The sequence below is a fragment of the Trichoplusia ni genome, chromosome 26, assembly GCF_003590095.1.
Source record: "Trichoplusia ni isolate ovarian cell line Hi5 chromosome 26, tn1, whole genome shotgun sequence".
In the NCBI taxonomy this organism is placed as follows: domain Eukaryota; kingdom Metazoa; phylum Arthropoda; class Insecta; order Lepidoptera; family Noctuidae; genus Trichoplusia; species Trichoplusia ni.
The window spans coordinates 3,982,281-4,000,473 of record NC_039503.1 but is presented as its reverse complement, the minus strand read 5'-3'; the positions used below and the strand labels follow the sequence as shown (position 1 = coordinate 4,000,473).

General features: G+C 37.7%; 2 protein-coding genes across 12 annotated transcripts in view; both read right to left on the bottom strand.

The window, feature by feature from the left end:
* The window catches only part of LOC113505446 (zinc finger protein 287-like), a 53,886-nt gene that overhangs the window by 21,931 nt on the left and 13,762 nt on the right, over positions 1-18,193 (bottom strand). Inside the window, exons 5-6 of one of the 11 annotated variants that reach the window (XM_026888136.1) lie at positions 13,153-13,903; positions 11,792-11,888 (exon numbers count right to left, since the gene is read on the bottom strand). The exons of 8 other annotated variants lie outside the window; for them this stretch is intronic. In XM_026888136.1, the coding sequence (XP_026743937.1) occupies positions 11,876-11,888; positions 13,153-13,903 (764 nt within the window). In that variant the 3' untranslated portion in view covers positions 11,792-11,875. Of the gene's footprint in view, positions 1-119; positions 1,671-10,002; positions 11,889-13,152; positions 13,904-18,193 lie in introns of those variants that run through there. 2 more of the 11 variants (XM_026888126.1, XM_026888133.1) reach the window with 2 other exon arrangements.
* On the bottom strand, positions 6,077-7,676 carry LOC113505454 (oocyte zinc finger protein XlCOF26-like). Its single transcript, XM_026888147.1, has one exon. The coding sequence runs from the start codon at positions 7,666-7,668 to the stop codon at positions 6,628-6,630; it is 1,041 nt and encodes a 346-aa protein (XP_026743948.1). The 5' UTR covers positions 7,669-7,676; the 3' UTR covers positions 6,077-6,627.

Sequence of the window (18,193 nt, the reverse complement as noted above, 5' to 3'; positions counted from 1 at the left end):
ATTTCGTCATAGTGTAGCCGTGTTCCGGACTTATTAGTACGTTTCATAGGATCTGTTTTCAAGAATATAAAAAAAACTGTTTTTTATTGCTTTTAGTAATATATTAATTAATTTCTACAATTTGAATTTCTTTTATAACGTTCAACCGTTTAAGAACCCGTCTTCGCTTCAAACATCGAAATGTTTTTTAGCAACATGCCTATCCAAGAACAGCTTGGATGTAAATGCTTTCGGGCAACTTGGACAGGGATAGTTCAGTTCCGAGCCTTTCTTAACCCGATGCACCCGTGCCATATGGTTGTACTTCCCCGACCTCGTTTTGAAGGACTTTTGACAGGTCATGCATTCGTATTTATCAGCGCCTGTTTTATAATTATGGACTGCCATGAGATGTTTCTTTCTTAATTCCCAGTTGGCGAAGCGTGGCTTCTCTTTGCAGTACACACACATGTATGGCATAGAAGTATGTTGAGTTTTAACGTGTATGTTTCTTTCGTCTAGAGATGAAAACGTTGCGACACAGCGACTACAGCTGTATATATTCTCGTGTGGTATCTTAGTATGAGCGATCATAGCCGATTCAGTTATAAATCCTTCCCCACATGTATCACAAACGTAATTTTGGAAATGTTCTGATGTATGCTTTTTGAGTGAGACGAAATCTTTGAATTCATTTGGACATATCGTACATTTCCATATTGAACCATCGTTCAGTCTAAAGGGTAAGACGCCTAACTGCACGTCAGTGTTCAAAGGCTGCTGATGATCATTCTTCAAATGGTAAATCAAATTTTCAAAAGTATCAACAGGCATGAAACATAGTTTACACTGCAGATCAGTTATATCAATATTAAGAAAATCTTTACCTAACTTTTTATAGAACGCTGATTTGACGTCATAATTAGCGTGTATCGTGACGACATGCATCCTGAGACCACTAGGATCGTTACTTTGAACTCTACAGAAGACGCAATTAAAGTTACTTTTCCATGTCCTAAAAGGGCAGGCTGTAGAACATTGTAAGATGATCTCAGCATTCGTCCTAGGTTTTAAAACTCGACCGTTTCGAGGCCTATACGCTGTTCGGAAGCATTTGACCTGACGATGATGATCTCTCAACGCGTGATCCGATACGAAAGTCGTCCCACACTTGTCACAACTGTAGTTCATGAAATGTGTTACTATATGTCTTTTAAAAGATATGAAGGCGGTGAAGATCTTGTTACAATAGACACAGATCCAACGATTATCAGAATCCTGTTTGTAAGGTAAAACTCCGTTACGCACGTTAAATTTAACTGGCTTATTGTGTTCCCCGTACAAATGGCTCATAAGGCTGTCGATATCTTGAATATTCTGAGAGCAAAGTTTACATTTAAGATTCGTTATATCAATTTTGATTAAATTATCTTTCGCCCTATAGAAGACGTTTTTAAAGTCAGAGTTTAAGTGTTCAGTTTTCATATGGTAACGGAGGTCAGCTAGAGTGTTGTACTCGTCATGACAGTAGGAACAGAGGATCTGACTAAAGCGCGTCTTAAATGGGTAGGCAGTGGAGCAAGTTAGTATGAGTTCCGCGTTACGCCTCTGCGGCGTCTGGTAAACAAGGATAATTTTCTTTTTATTTTCACTTTCATTGTCACTACGGCCGTGAATTTCCAATGTGGTCCCTAAAAACAAAAAGAAAATGGTCAGCGTTATACCGAGAGTAACTAAGCACTAACATGACCAGATAGAGCTGAAGTAGCTTATGAGATGTTTAAATTTTGAGAATAAGCCAATGAGAAGTGAGAATTTTAGAGGGTTTTTATATTACGTCGCATCGCATGAGAGTGGAAATGAAATGAGATTTCATTTTAACGAGTCACTTGAGTGGTGACTTTAACTTATCAGGTTATAACATAGAGCAGTTCAATTCGCATCGTCCAAAATCTGGGGTTAAATTTAACTTGTTTACAAGCCTAGAATGGATGACTCAGATTTCGCGGTTGTTTTTGTAGTCTTTTTGTGCCTATATTGGCAGCCAAGGTCTAGGTTAACTTGGCTGTAAGCGTTTACCGCCCATGTTCTTAAGCACGGCCAAGTCGCTGTAAACCGTGGCATGAGTATATAGATCAAGTTGTTAGAGACAAAGGAGTAATAAAGAAAAGAGAACGCATACTTAATGAGACATTTATTTACTAGTTAACTATTTTAAATTAAGTTTATTATGCAAGTTAGAATCAAAATCCTATATCAACGTCAGGATGGTGAGCCTTCATATGCGCTTTCAAACTGATCTTTTGAGCAAACTGTTTCTCACAGATAAGACAGACAAATCGCTTCGTTTCACTATGAATCCACATGTGTTGCCTCAGGGTCTTGTTTCTCGAGAAACATTTACCGCAAACCGAGCATTTAAATTGCTTCTCACCGGTATGAGCTAGAACATGATCATCCAGTTGAGTTTTTGAACCAAATTTGAGTCCACAACACGAGCATTGCAGTCCCTCATCAGTATGTTGTATTTTATAATGATTGTAGAAATATTTCCTAGTCTTAAACGTGATATTGCATTCGGGACAGGGGTACGTAACTTGTTTGAAGCCATGCTCCTTTTCCAGATGTTTCTGTTTGAACTCCCACGATTGGAATCTCTCACCGCAGTAAACGCAGCAGAAAGTCCAACATCGTTTTGACTTTCTTGCATGATCTCTCTTCTTCTCTAGCGTTGGAAAATCCTTCCAGCATTTACGGCAAACATGTTGACCGGAGTGATTACACTTTATATGGTACTTTAAAGCCTCGTTTGTTAGGTAAGTCCTGCCACAAATATCACAAGTATACTGCTTGTAATGTAGAGTCGTATGCCGACAAAGTTTCATTAAAGTCGGCAACTTCGTTCCACAATTGAAGCAAGTATAGTTATCCTTTTCTAACCGATAGGGTTGCATCGCGATATCGTAAGATAAATCTAATTGCTTAGTGACTTTATTGAGGTGAAAATTCTTAAGATGTTCGGCGATATCTTGGATATTTTCGAAGGGTTCGGAACACAGTCTACATTTTAAGTTAGTGCAGTCAACTTTGAGATAGTCTTTAGCGCTGTTCATGTGTGCGAAGGCTGTCGACACACTGAATGTTTCATGGTACATGTCGACGTGCCTCCTGAAAATCGCGGGATCCTCGTATTCCTCGCAGCAGTAGACGCAAATGAGAGACTTGCCCTGCATCCTGAACGGGTACAGGGTGGAGTATTGCAACACAACTTCAGCGTTCGTTTTCGGCGTTACGTGGGGTTCTAGAAACAAAAAGAAAAAACACCCTGTGACTGGTCAGTTGTATGTTGCTTTACGTAACTCGTCGGGAGTTGAGCTACTTGGCTATCATTTACAGATTTATATGTTGGTATTCCAGAGCTCACGATGCAACGACTTTTGCAAATTGTAAAATTCCCTTCCGAGGTAGTAGTGAAGGTTATTTATTTAATAATTTTATTAGAATCCATAAAAATGAGTTCTAGTGATTAATATACTAATAAGAGGGTTATACAAAAGATGTCCGAGGCTCAGACCAACCCAATATGCAAAAAATGATTTGAAAATCATGATTTTGGATTTTATTGGTGGGATACAAAGTAAAGACAGAAATATAAAATAATTTAGTTTATTTGCAAAATAAAATCAGCTTAACAACAAAATAATTAATTCTCTATACAGTTCCCACATCATTTCATAATTAACCCATATATTATAAATCTTATATTAGGAGTCATTTTATAATAGATTTTGCATTAGTAGATATAATTGAGTAACAATTTAAATTACTAGAAATTATTGTATGATTAGACTACTTATCCCTATAAAATAAGAATAGTCTCAGTAGACCAAACCGACAAATTGAGAGAGATTTTTGCTCCGAACAAAGAAAGTAAAGTTAACTTATAAAATGGACGAATTCTCGAAGAATACGATTACGGTTTTACAACACGTTTAGTCATCAATATGACTGCGGAATATCCTGGTTTTATTGGAGGAGTAGAAAAGAGAATCCTACTTTCCCTTTAATCAACAGAGATTTACATGAAGATGTGCAAAAAGCAATTTCTTTTGACATGTATTCATGTAAACTTCGCACGAATTGTCAGATACATTTTCGGAACAAATTAGTGAGGAAACCGGACTCCTAAGATTTGTCAAGTGTTTAGCCACGTCAGTGGTATAAGGTCACATTAAACTCTGACACCAGGTTACACCAAAACCATACGATAAGGAGATTCAAAATAAACAAAAGAACCATTTTAAATACCATTCTAAATAATTTACATTTTCCATTCCTCTTCCGGTATATCCGGATGATGCCCTCTCATATGCGACTTATAACTAACTCTTTGATTGAATTGTTTGTTACAAAGTTTACATTCAAATCTTTTATATTTGCTGTGAATCCACATATGTTGTGTCAGACTTTTCTTAGTCGCAAACGATTTCGAACATACCTCGCACGGAAACATTTTCGCCCCGGTATGTACAACTAAGTGTTGGTCTAAGCTCCTTCGATACCCGAATTTCCGGCCGCAATATGAGCAAACGAAACCTACCCCGTGTGTCGTGTTAAAGTGAGCTCTATACAAGTATCTTGTTGAAAAGGTTTGGGCACATTCCGGACACGGATACGACTTCTTCGGATGCCCATGGACTTGTACCAAATGCTCCTCTTTTAACGCCCACGACAACAATCTTTTTTGGCAGACCGAACACTGATAGAGCCAACAGTTTTGTGATTTCTCTATGTGATCCCTCTTTTCATCTAACGAACTGAAAGACTTTCTACACTTCCGACAAACGTTCTTCTCCTTCGTCATGTGAGCGGCTTTTATATGCTGTTTTAAAGAATCGTACGTTGAATACGATTTCCCACAGCTGTCGCACGTAAAGTTCTGGTAATGCGTCGACATATGCCGACTCAACTGTCGCATACACGGAAAATTCTCATCGCATATCCCGCACAGAAGCTTATTCTGTTTAAACTTAAAGGGATGTACTCCCATTTGATGGTCAAAGTCGAATTTGATATTATGTTCCTCACTTAAATGTCTCGCGACATCATCAACTCTCTCGAATTGTTCTGACTTCTCGCAGAGTCGACAAAATATTTCTGAGCAATCAACTTTTAAATAGCTCTGATAAGGGCAATGTTGGAAAGCGGTTTTAATTTTGAACGCGGTGTGTTCGCGCTTCATGTGCGGTGTATATTTCGAAGGGTCGGCGAAGGTTTCGCGGCAGTACACACAGTCTATGGTGTACTCCGGCAGTCGGAAGGGGTAAACGGTGGCGTTCAGGATGATAGCCTCAGCGTTCCGCCGTGCCACGTTTAGCGCAGGCATCACGTCTAGAACAGACAAATGCCGATGGTCATATTTCGTTAAATCCTCCTTTTGTCTTTTTTTTATTATTATAGTATGATTTTCATAGAGAAGGGATCAGTTAGGTTCGTTTCGGCCTTAATTGCTTATGTTAGATAGGCGTATGAAACAGGAATTAGGTCCAAGTATTGCAAATATGCAATACAACAGTGAATAGAAACAAATTAATGGGAATGAAATTCCATTACGGCAAGAGACGTGACTTTGACTTGTCAGTTCAAGCTTTGACATCTCCGAGAAATATAACTGGTCTACAGGCATAAGTTCGTAGTTCACATAAATACTTAGACCTTTGTTTAGTCATAGCTACCGCATTAGGTTAAGTAACCTGTAATGGTAGATTAGTGTGATAATTAAATAAATAAGTTTCGACATAAAAGTTTGATATTTAAGTATTGACCGGATCTCGTAAGGTAGGAGAGAAAGACGTTCTAAATATTTAAAATCAATTTATTAAATACATCGCACTACAACTAACGGAAGTAACAAAAATATATCAGTACCAACGTACATTAGATAAACTATGACAACAAAATAACAATAATAATTAAACAGTTTTATATTTACAGCGAATCAAGCATGAATATTAAGTTATAAATAAACAAAATAAACATTATAAACATTATAAACAAGTATAAATTTATAATTAAAATAGCTAAATTTTTAAACAATTTTCCTATACTTATTTCTATAGTAACCTCCCTGATGTAGATTTCTAATTATTTATCGATTCTTACATATTATTTTCAGGCAGGCTCAACATTGGCCTATGTTAAAATAAACTTAGCGAGTACCTAAATCGACCCCAGTGAAAAATAATTCATAATGTATTTATACAAGTAAATATACCAGTTTTTCTAATTTTGCTTAAAATACATAATTTAAAAGGAATTGCACAATCATATTGCTTAAAACGATCAACGAAACACATGTCAACATTCAAAAACGTAATTTATGTTACATAAAACTTCGTTTGGTTCATCAAACCGGAGAGATATCAAATCATTGCACTATCAACAGCTAAAAACAATTGACTTATTAAAAACAACCAATTAACCTTTAAAAACTATTCTGAATCCAATAACGAAAGGTGACAATGCTCTACAGCTGCTCTTTTCCATAACTGCAAGCATATCATTTTAAGACAAGGTGGTAGACCGCCTGATGACGTTATAACTTGGGCAAAAACCAACAATTGTATAATATCAAAGAGATAACAGAAGTTAGAAATCACACAAACCAGGATGATACGACTTCATATGGGTCTTCCAACTGACCTTCTGATTAAATTGTTTATCGCAGAGTTTACATTCAAACCTTTTGACGTCACTATGTATCCACATATGTTGTCTAAGGGTTGATTTTCGGGGAAACGATTTCGAACATATATCACAGGAGAAAAGACGTTCGTTCGAATGGACCACCATGTGCCTATCCAAACCGTATTTCGTATCGAACTTTCGCTCACAACTTGGGCATTTAAAATGATCATCGGTATGGACAATTTTGAAATGAGATCGGAAGAGATTGGGCTTTTTGAAGACTACTCCGCATTCGGGGCAAGGGTAATCCTTTTTGGGTATTCCGTGAGCTAGTTCCATGTGGTGCCTTTTGATTTTCCATGTGCTGAATCTTTCGCCGCAAGAAGAGCATAAATGCTGTCGACATTTCTGCGAGGATTCGAAATGTCTTTTTTGATCTTCGTTTGAGTACAAAACTATGCGACACCGCCTACATTTTCTTACTTTTGGAACATGAGGGCACGAGAATTCGATATGCTTTTGTAAGGAGGCGGAAGACGAGAAAGATTTGCCGCAAAGCTCGCAAGTACATTGAAAGAAATGTTTTTGCACATGTCTGCTTAGGGTCCTCAAATTAGAGAATTTCGCCCGACAAACGCCACATGAAAACTTCCCATCTTCCATATGAAAGGGTTGCACACCGAAATCGTAATCTAAGTCTATATTTTGTTTATGTATTTCTTTAACATGACGGGCACCTTCATCGATATTGTTGAAGGGAACGCGACATTTCCTGCATTTTAAAAACGTGCTATCTACTTTGATGTATCCGTCATGAATGTGGGAGAATGCGACTTTAATGTTGGCAGTTTTGTGGTCGTCATCCATGTGTTTTCTGAAGGCAGAGGCCTCGTCAAATTTGTCCCAGCAGTAGACGCATACGACGCTACTCTCCGGGAGTCTAAACGGATAAGCAGTGATATATTCTATAACGATGTGGGCGTTCCTTTTTGCGATGTGCATCGGATTTAGGTCTAGAACAAAAGAGAGGTTTTGGTCACTTCCTTGTGGTTTAGACTTAGATCACTATGATGCTATGTTAGGTTAGATAGTACTTATCTTAGCTGCCATAGTATTTACAAATGTGATTCCTGCATCCTGATTTTATGACGGATGACGACATCGCAAAACGCTCAACTATCTAGATTGGTGTAGCAAGTGTAAGGAAGTTTTTTAGTATGTACAGAGATCATAGAAAACTAACATTAGTACCTAACCCAGCATATCCACTAACATTTATAAAACTCCGGATGTTTTGACTTCATATGCGTCCTCCAACTGACATTTTGATTAAATGTTTTGTCGCAGTATTTGCACACATGCTTCTTAACCTCACTATGTATCCACATGTGCTGACCTAAAGTTGACTTTCTCGGGAAAGCTTTAGAGCACACTTTGCAAACAAAGTTTCTCTCACCGGTGTGAACGACTATGTGTCTCTTCAGCATCATGTCGGTCTCAAACTTTTTCTCACAGTACGAGCATTCAACAAAATCGTTAGTGTGTGTGATTTTGAAATGCATTCGTAGTGTGTCACGTTTGTTGAACTCTGACGGGCATTCGGGACACTGATAGGACTTTCCTGGCATATCATGGGTTTCTTTCATATGATTCTGTTTCATGTTCCAAGTAATAAACCTAATACCGCAGACATTGCAGACATGCTGTCGACATTTCACGGATATTTCTAGATGTTTCGTTCGCTCTTTTATCGAAGTGAATGTTTTCGAACATTTTCTGCAGAATTTCGTTCCGGGTTCATATCCGCAGCAGTATCTCAAATGGCAGTTCAATGAGGAGAGTGACGCGTACGACTTACCGCAAACCTCGCACGTATACTGAACGTAATGTGTATGTGTGTGTTTGCTTAGCAACGGCAACGTTGGGAATTTCTCCGGGCAAAGCGAACAGGTATACTTGCCTTTATAAATTTTAAACTGATGCATGCCTAAATCGAATTTCAAGTTAATTTTTTTACGATGTTCTTTTGTTAGATGTTTGGCGGCCTCGTCTAAGTCAGGGAGCGGTTCGTCACAAAGCCTACATTTGAGCTCGGTGCAATCAACTTTGATGGCACCGTCAGGCATATGGGCGAAGGCCATGCCTATTTTAAAATTACTGTGTTCTTTGGTCATGTGAATTCTAAATTCGGCGGGATCGTCGAATCTATCGCAGCAATAGACGCAGACCATCCAGGCCTCGGGCAGCTTGAAGGGATAAGCTGTCGTACATTCTATCACCGTTTTCGCGTTCTGTCTGGCGACGTACATCAGACTTTCTTCTAGAACAAAAAAGAAACGTCCGTTCACTTTTCTTGCGCAGGGCAATAGAGTGCTTTACTTGAAATTTACATCGAGGGGTTACGATATATTTGTATCAAAAACTAGCTACGGACATTATACTTATAATTTATGGTGTGTCCAATTCAAGAGATTTTGTTTCGGAGATACTAAAAATATGCGACAAGATACCAAACAATGAAAACACTTATTATTCATGCTCCGTAGCATTAAAATCTTTAAGAAAAGGGAATTCAAGTCTACAAGATCAGGATAACATGACGCTGGAGATGTCTTGACAGATGTAACATTGTTGGATCAGACGTATTGACTTAACCAAACTTGAAAAAAAAGGGGAAAAGAAACTAATGTCTGGCTAACATCTACATCCTTCTCCTAAAAACTTCACTTAGAGTGGCACTTTTCATAATGTTTAATATATCTTTTCCTGTTAGCGAAAACGTCTCCACATTCCGGACAGACTAGAGAAGACTTATTCTTGTGAACTTCGATCATATGCTTCTGTTTACCCTCCCAAAGCATAAATCTCTGGTCGCAGACACCGCAACGATGGTACCAGCAGTCCGGAGACTCTTTCAAATGTCTCCTCTTCGCTTCCGTCGAATCGAATCGCTTTTTACAATGCGAGCAGTCTCTTTCGTTGCTATGGGAATGTTTCACGTGATATTGTAGAGATCGAGTGGTAGAATAAGACTTCCCGCAGGATTCGCACGTGAATTTGACGTAGTGTGTTTGTGTGTGTCTGCTTAATGCGCGTATACTGAAGCATTTCTTGTTACAAATGACACAGAATAGGTGGCCATCTTGGAATTTGAAGGCATGCAGGCCTAAATCGCCAGTTAAATCGATGTCAAAAGAATGTGTTTTGTTTAAATGATTGGCAACGTTTTCTAGGGTATCGAAGGGACTTGAACATATTCGGCAAGCGAGTTCCGTGCAGTCGACTTTTACGGGAATTTTGTTTATTGTATACTTTTTGCAGTCGTTGTGTACGCTACTCATGTGTTGTCGGAACTCAGAGGGCTGTGGGAATTGAACATCGCAGTAAATGCAAGCCAAGAGACTCTCTGGCAACTTGAATGGGTACGCGGTCGCGTTCTGTATTAAAAGCTTAGCGTTTCGCCTCACCACGGACGGTATTTGTTCTAAAACAAAAAGAAATACCGTTGGTCAGGTCTGCGCAAACAAATAAGAACGCAAACATCTACTAGATTTAGTATAAAATTGTAAGAAATGATCTGATTTGATTATTATTGGCTTGGAAGACAAATCTTGGCTTAACCATTTCCCGAACTTATTTAGCGACATATAATCAAACATGTTTCTATTATTCTAGTAGTTATTCACTCATTAAAATATACCTTTCACTGACTGGCCTAATAAAACACGGACTAGTTAAAGTTACAACTGAAACTACCCTGTGTAGCTTAACTACTGTATCTATTTAAATTAATGGCGGCTCTTATTTTAAAATGACATGAAAAACTGCTGTCTTTTTCATCCTGAGGACATTAGGTTCAATGATCCCCGTACCTTCTAAGACTTTTTTAAGCTTGGTGGTCGTAACTGTCTAGGTAAGATGGCATGCTACATGGCATCATAGTACACAGCTTGAAGTGTAGGTTTAAGAGGCTCTAATAGTATACCTCGTAATACTCGATATCAATGCGAAACGCAACATATTCACGACCGTCTTATCATAAAAAGACAGCAATAGGTTCACATTTAGTTTTTTCATACCAGATACCCACAAAAAAACTATCTTACAAAAGTACAAACACTATCGATCAGTTAAAACAGAAAACATGAGTTTCAAATTATTATTCTTTCCCTCCAAATCTTCCAATTCAGGATGATACGACTTCATATGGGTTTTCCAGCTGACTTTCTGATTAAACTTCTTGTTGCAGAGTTTGCATTCAAAACGTTTCTGTTCTCTATGTATCCACATATGCTGGTTCAGATTCTTCTTCCGAGGGAAGGACTTCGAGCACACGGTACAAGGAAACAGTTTCTCCATCGTATGGGAGACTATGTGCTCTCCAAGAGTCTTCTTCGTTTCAAATTTCATGCCACAACACGAACAAACAAAATTATCATCTGTATGTGATAGTTTGAAATGAGTTCTATATTTCTTTCGTTCATGGAAAACTTGTCCGCATTCTTGACAAATGTAAGTTTTCTTTTCAACACCATGCACTTCGGATAGGTGAAGCTGTTTGAGATGCCATGAGATGAATCTGTCTCCACAGACACAGCAAAGATGAGACCAGCATTTAGGCGATTCCGTCAAATGTTTCCTCTTATCTTCTATAGAGCTAAACGTAGATTTACATTTCCGACATATCCTTTCTTTGCCTGTATGACAGAATCTAATATGGCTTCGTAAAGTTGTGTTTGTCGCGTAGGACTTGCCACAAGACTCACAAGTGTACCTCCAGAAATGACTTTGTGTGTGTCTGCTCAGCTGTCTCAAGCATAGGGACTTGGCGTTGCAGATAGCACATAGAAGCTTATTACTTTCTAATTTGAAGGGTTGTAAACCTAACGCGACGGTTAAGTTCAGCGGTTTCTTATGATCGTGGTACAAATGTTCCGCGACCTGTTCTAGGGATTGGAAGTGTTTTAAACAGAGTCTGCAATTGATGTTGGTGCAGTCGACTTTGATGTATCCTTCTGAACAGTGTACGAAAGCCATTCGTGTATTGAAAGTGACGTGTTCCTCGTTCATGTGAGCCCTAAACTCGGTCGGGTCGGAGTAACTCTCGCAACAGTACACACAAACCATGTTATCCTCGGGTAGCTTGAATGGGTAAACAGTTGAATATTTCACGATAATCTCGGCGTTCCGTTTAGCGATGAAATTCGGGTCATTTTGCTTGTCTAGAACAAAAAAAGAAATGCCCAGTCATTGCCTTGGTTCGTCCCGTCGTTTTGATGATTTTGTTTTTTGTTGCATTCAATGGGTTATGGTTAATTTCGTGATAATGGAAGACTTGTGTGTTAGGAGTTTCATGTTAGTCAAAAACTTGTTTTAAATTGATAATTGATTGCTTAAAATTGTTTATTTACAGATTTACAGGGATAATGCTTAAAATTTATTGAAGTTTTAGTTTATTCGGTCTCTTAAAAACATACATACTTAACAGCGAAATAGTAAATAGCTTATTTACACGCGTAGTAAAAGTAATAACAAAGTGTTAAAATCGGATCGGCATCAATAAAAATGTAAGTATATTTACGTTCTGGACGGTAAGCAATTTAAAAGAATTATATTTTTGTATATTTGAAGAAGTTCACAAGCACTTTGTTTTTAAATACGAAGACAGTGTGGGAAATATCGTTTTTGTTTTTAATTGCACGTACAATTTCTGTGGGGTTCTAATGGGTTTCCCCGTAAATTGGGGTGCAGCGGTCAGAATACACGAGACTGGAATTGAAGAATTAATTGTTATTGGTAGTCATTGATTTTTAGTCAAGTTCCAAAACGATATCAGAAGTGTATTCTTATCATAACGGGATTTCGCTGTCTGCTGGGATTTTCTGCGTTTGAATCTAGTCGGGCTATCCCGATGAATGCGCGTGAGTAAACCGTTATTATACAAATAAAATTAAAGCTTTCTCGTGGGAGTCTCGTAAAGTTATTAATTACTCTGCAAATGGATTATTGTCAAATATTATTATCAAAGACGCTAACTACCACGTTCTGGCGGTTTTCTGCACTCAAATTTCATTATATACAATTACTCCTATTAAATATTGAATAAAAACCAAAAATTAGTAGCGATCTCCAGTCCAACGCATTTATAAATAAGAAAAACAATTACGCCTATCTAAAATCCCTTAAAAATCGACTAATTCTGGATGATAAGACCGCATATGAGTCTTCCAACTGACTCTCTGATTAAACTGCTTATTGCAAAGATTACACTGAAATCGTTTATGCTCGCTATGGATCCACATGTGCTGCATCAGATTCTTCTTCCTCACAAACGATTTCGCGCAAACCGTACAGTGAAACAATTTCTCCTTAGTATGAATGACTTTGTGACCTTCCAAACTGCCTTTATTGTCAAATTTGAGGTTACAGAAAGGGCAAACGTAGTTGACATCTGTATGAGTAATAATATAATGCGCTCTATACAACCTCCATTCTGAAAAAGACCGATCACACTCGGGACAGTTGTGGGATTTCTTCGCGTTGCCGACACTGTGGACTTCGGTCATGTGAGTAGACTTTAACTTTCGAGAAACGAACCGATCACCGCATAGGTTGCAGCAAAAAGGCCAGCATCGTCTGTTAGCCAAGATGTGCTGTCTCCTGTCCTCGCTGTTGGGGAATGATTTCCTACATTTCACGCAAATTTTCTCCTGCGAATGTCCGAAAAGGATGTGCTTGTTTAAATTCTCCCGACTGATGTAAGATTTACCGCATGTTTCGCACGTGTATTTATGATAGTGACAGCTGTTGTGTCGGCTTAGGGCTCTAAGGGAGGGGAATTTCTGTGAGCAGATCGCGCAAACCCATCTCTCTTGTCCTAATTTAAAAACCTGCAGTCCTATTTCCGCGTTAAGATTAATTTCCTTATTGTGATCTTTGACTAGATGTTCCGCTAAAGAAGTAAGAGAGTCTAGAGATTTCGCGCAAAGCCTGCATCCTATTTCTGTGCAATCGACTTTGAGATACTCCTCCGAGCTCATGGTGTGCGCGAAGGCTGTGTTGACATTGAAAGAGGAGTGTTCTAGACGCATATGCTCCCTGTACAGCTTCGGGTCTTCGTACGGCTCACAGCAGTAAACGCAGACCATGTCATTGGCCGGTATTCGGAATGGGTATGCTGTAGAGTATCTCAACACAATCTTAGCGTTTTGTCTCGCTTCGACCAACGGATCGAACTCTAGAACAAAAAGAAATTATCCTTTGTCACATGTGTTTGGTAGGTGACGGTTTTGGGTGATCTTTGGACGTCTTATAATGCCCTCGCAGGGTTATTTCAATGTGTTATGGTGTTTTTGAGTCCACTTAATCGACATGGATAGTCTTCTGTTAGACCAATATTACTTTGTAGCTTGGATGGTTATTTTTACTAAAAGTAAGGGAACAGAGTGCACCTATCAACCTAACCACATTAGTGGAGGGTATTTAAAATACCATTTTAACATTCATTAATTAATTTATCTCACGTTTTGAAATTAATTAATAACAAAATTTTTAGTAAATATAATTTAATATCCATATTAATTCACATAATTTGATTGAACGTTTTATGACAAATAGAAAAAAGACGAACATTGGAATTATAAATATGCGGTTAATTACAATTTAAAAAAAAAAGATTAATATAGAACACATGATTTAGGCTTACGTACCTTATCATGAACATGATTATTCGAGAGCTGATCTAGTATTTCACACATTTTATTACAAATGTGTGTAGATACCTACTGGAGATTGGTCGTAAGGTACCTGGTACTATTATACGAACCTATCTGAAATGGGTCTTTATCTGGCACGGTAGCTACATATTTAACATTCATCATCGGCCTAGCCTTTTCCCAACTATGTTGGGGTCGGCTACCAGTCAAACCGGTTTCAGCTAAGTACCAGTGTTTTACAAGGAGCGACTGCCTATCTGACCTCCTCAACCCAGTTACCTGGGCAACACGATACCCCTTGGTTAGACTGGCTGTCAGACATTTTTCAGCTTCTGACTATCTGTAACTACTGTCAAAGATGTAGGAATAACAGCCGGGGCCCACAATTTAACGTGCCTTCCGAAACACGGAGGAACTCGTTATGACAAAGATGGTCACCCATCTACGGACCAACCGCGTCAAGCATAGCTTAACCTGTGATCGAATCACTTATGCGGTTATAGCTTAGCCACGAGCTCCTCTACATATTTAACATTGTAAACGGAAAGACTAGGTGTTATAAGAACACTTAAAATGTGGCTAAGGATGAGCGAATCTGAGTGCTCTCCATTGTAATTTCACATTCAAAAAGTGCTACTTAGTGGGCCAAAATGAATAGATGACTTTTGATAATCTAAATTATTTATTTACAATACAAACAAGTTACGGATATACATACATTAAAAGAATCGTTACTCTTATTGTTTTAATATGTGTTAATGTGTACACTCGTCAAATAAAAATGAATCAAATGAACAGGAAAAGCGTTCGTTCAAATTCAAACTTCATTACTGCCTACAAAATACCGAACGTATGGATAGTCAACAGCACAAGTCAGTTCATTTGTCATTTCAGTCAATTTGCTACGTTTGTCATGTGTGCCGATTACCACCAACGAAAAACAGTTAAATATATTAATTTTAAATGTATGTTTTAGTTAATGTTACATCGTTTATTCTTATCTGATTAATTGTTGTTATTTAAATAGAAATGGAAGATAAAAGACCCACTTGAATAATGTTGCATTTTCTGAATCAATCAAATAGGTTATTTAAATTTTGATTTGATTTGTTTTTAAATATTCGGGCATAAATAAGTCCCAGAAAAACGAATCTTTGACATCGCCTTCCTTTTATCCCATATCAATTATTTCCACGATTTTTCGACAAAAAAGCAACATTACCCAAGCAGACATATTTCGACAATACATCCACTAGAATCCCGTATTATGTTTCGCGATATGCCGTTTGAGACGATAGACAGACAAAAACTTCAACCCGCAATGCTTGCATACCGCACAATCATCGGAATGGTGTAGACGAAAATGTTCATAATACGCATTCTCGTTAACGAAGTCTATATTACAGTCCGCGCATCGGAACGTCCGTTTCGTCTGCCCGTGAGCGACCTCCATATGCCGTTTCCTCGACTTCCAATCCAGGAATCGCTCTTTGCATTTCGGACAGCAGTACGGCATACACGATTTTTGTATCCTTCTATGCCGTTCTTTTGCTTCCATAGTCGGGAAGACTTTTTTGCATCGCTTGCATGTCACTTCATAGTTCTGATGTTTTGATCGGACATGGCGTAGTAGGCCTGTCGTAGCGACATAACTGCTACCGCATACGTGACAGACATAGCTCAGAAAATGAGTAATTGTGTGTCTGTTCAGATGGAATAGGGAGGGAAAATTTTTGGAACACACAGCGCAGTTGTAGACATCCTTCTTTAGAATATAAGGCATGACACCCAATTTGCCGTTATTGTCTATCTTTTTACCGTGTACGGCGTCTAGATGAGCTAGAATCGAGTCTAGATCTTCGAATTTCTCCTTGCATCGTCTACATCTTAGGTTGGTGAGATCGGCTTTGATAAACTCGTTTTTCGGGAGATGGTGGAAAGCGACTTTCAGACTGAAGAAGTCGTGTTCTGTGTCCATGTGCTCCCTGAACAAGTCGGGGTCTTCGTACAGCTCTTGGCAGTAGACGCACAGTATGGACTTATCGTTAACCCTGAAAGGGTAAGCTGTCGTGTGACTTATAATGGTCGCAGCGTTCGTTCTCGTCGCATCGTATGTGTCAGCTAAAAAAGAAAAACCTTTTTTGTAGATATATTTATTTTTCGGCTTCGATTCTTCGAGGTTTCTTTACACATTTAATAAAGTTCTTGAAGTTTTCTTGAAAAGTATAACTCCTTAAACAATATAGTTTAAAACTTTCCGATTTGTTTACGTTAAAGCACGTCTCTACTGTTTATTTTTATGTCGAACTTTGTATCGTCGAAACATAATATGAAACAAAGCGAAAGTATTGTCTTTTTGTTATTAAAGATGCTATAAATTTAAGTTAAAACCTAGCAGATTAATTAAGACAGGTTTACAGCGTCACGCCACAAGCGCCGCGATGCTAACACACACATTTGCATGTGGTCTCTGACAAGACGGCGCCAGAATGCTTGTGAATAATCACGGTTGGCGACCAAAGACGTTTATACTACGGCTTAAAACGTATATCTTTCAATTACTATGTGAAAAATTATATATTAAAGTAAATATTAATATTTAGACCTATTTTGTTCAACGCATTATGGCTCGCAGAATAAAAGTATTAGTTAAAGAGTATTTCATAGACAAAGTTTTTTTAGTTTAAGTATAGGCTAAGGCCAAATTCGTGAAAGATTTCATCGAAAATATAGTATAGTCATAACGATGGGTAAATATCATAAGACTTAAGAATTAAGAGCAAAATGAATGGATAATAATCAATTGTAATGTTCTTTAAAAAAACTACCTTAAAAAATAAATTTAAGAACAATTACAATTGATTATTATCATTGCAAGACATTAGAAATTATTTGTAATAATTTTATTGATAAAATGTACCTCATATTACACAAAACATATGTTATATGCAATACTATCATAGTCTTCATACCATAAGGTATATTTTTTTTTTACATATTACCACAAACAATTTCCGAATGTCAAAAGGCAGAAAACGCCTACATATGGATATGTCTCTTATAATAAAGTAATATAAATTCGTTTTAATTTTTACTTAAACAAATACACATTTATTGAAAGGTCCAGAGCATGTTTAACAACAATATAGCCATAAATATGAACGTTGAAAATTATGGGACTTTATAAATTATTTACAGACCAAACAGACAATTAATATAATAAATAATTAAGAAAATCCATCTTTGACGTCTGAAATAAGAAACCGATTTAAATAGAATAGGGATGATGACAATATTTTTCTCAATTCCTTTTATGCAGTTTGATGAATAATTAATACGGTATATATATATATTTATTTAAGCCCGCAATCATATATTGATTATAATCATAAATTGATCAAATAACAGTGAATGAACGTTACATCACAAATCTCCCTCTCCAAAACTTCCAAGACAAATATATCTTTATAGCCTGACAGATTATTACACCCGGTCATCATCCCTATTCAAGGAATAAATAGGTACGTAAGGGAATCCAAAACAAAAACGAATAAATAACATAATGGAATACATTTCAACGTTCACAAATACGGCAAGAGAAAATCACTCACCTGCAAACACGATGCGTAGAGTCGACAAAAGCAAATAACCTGGGTATCGAACCAGGTACTAATCGGTCCGGCTAGCACCTCGTTGACAACAATCGAAGACGACGAAACTGTTTTGACGAATCTTAGTCTAATTCGTGTATACATTTTGCTCTTTACTTAAACGGATACGTTGAAAGCTACAGTAGCTGTTAGATAACTTAT

Excerpts from the sequence above, each read along its gene's own strand:
- LOC113505454 (XM_026888147.1), bottom strand. The coding sequence starts at position 7,668 with ATGCACATCGCAAAAAGGAACGCCCACATCGTTATAGAATATATCACT.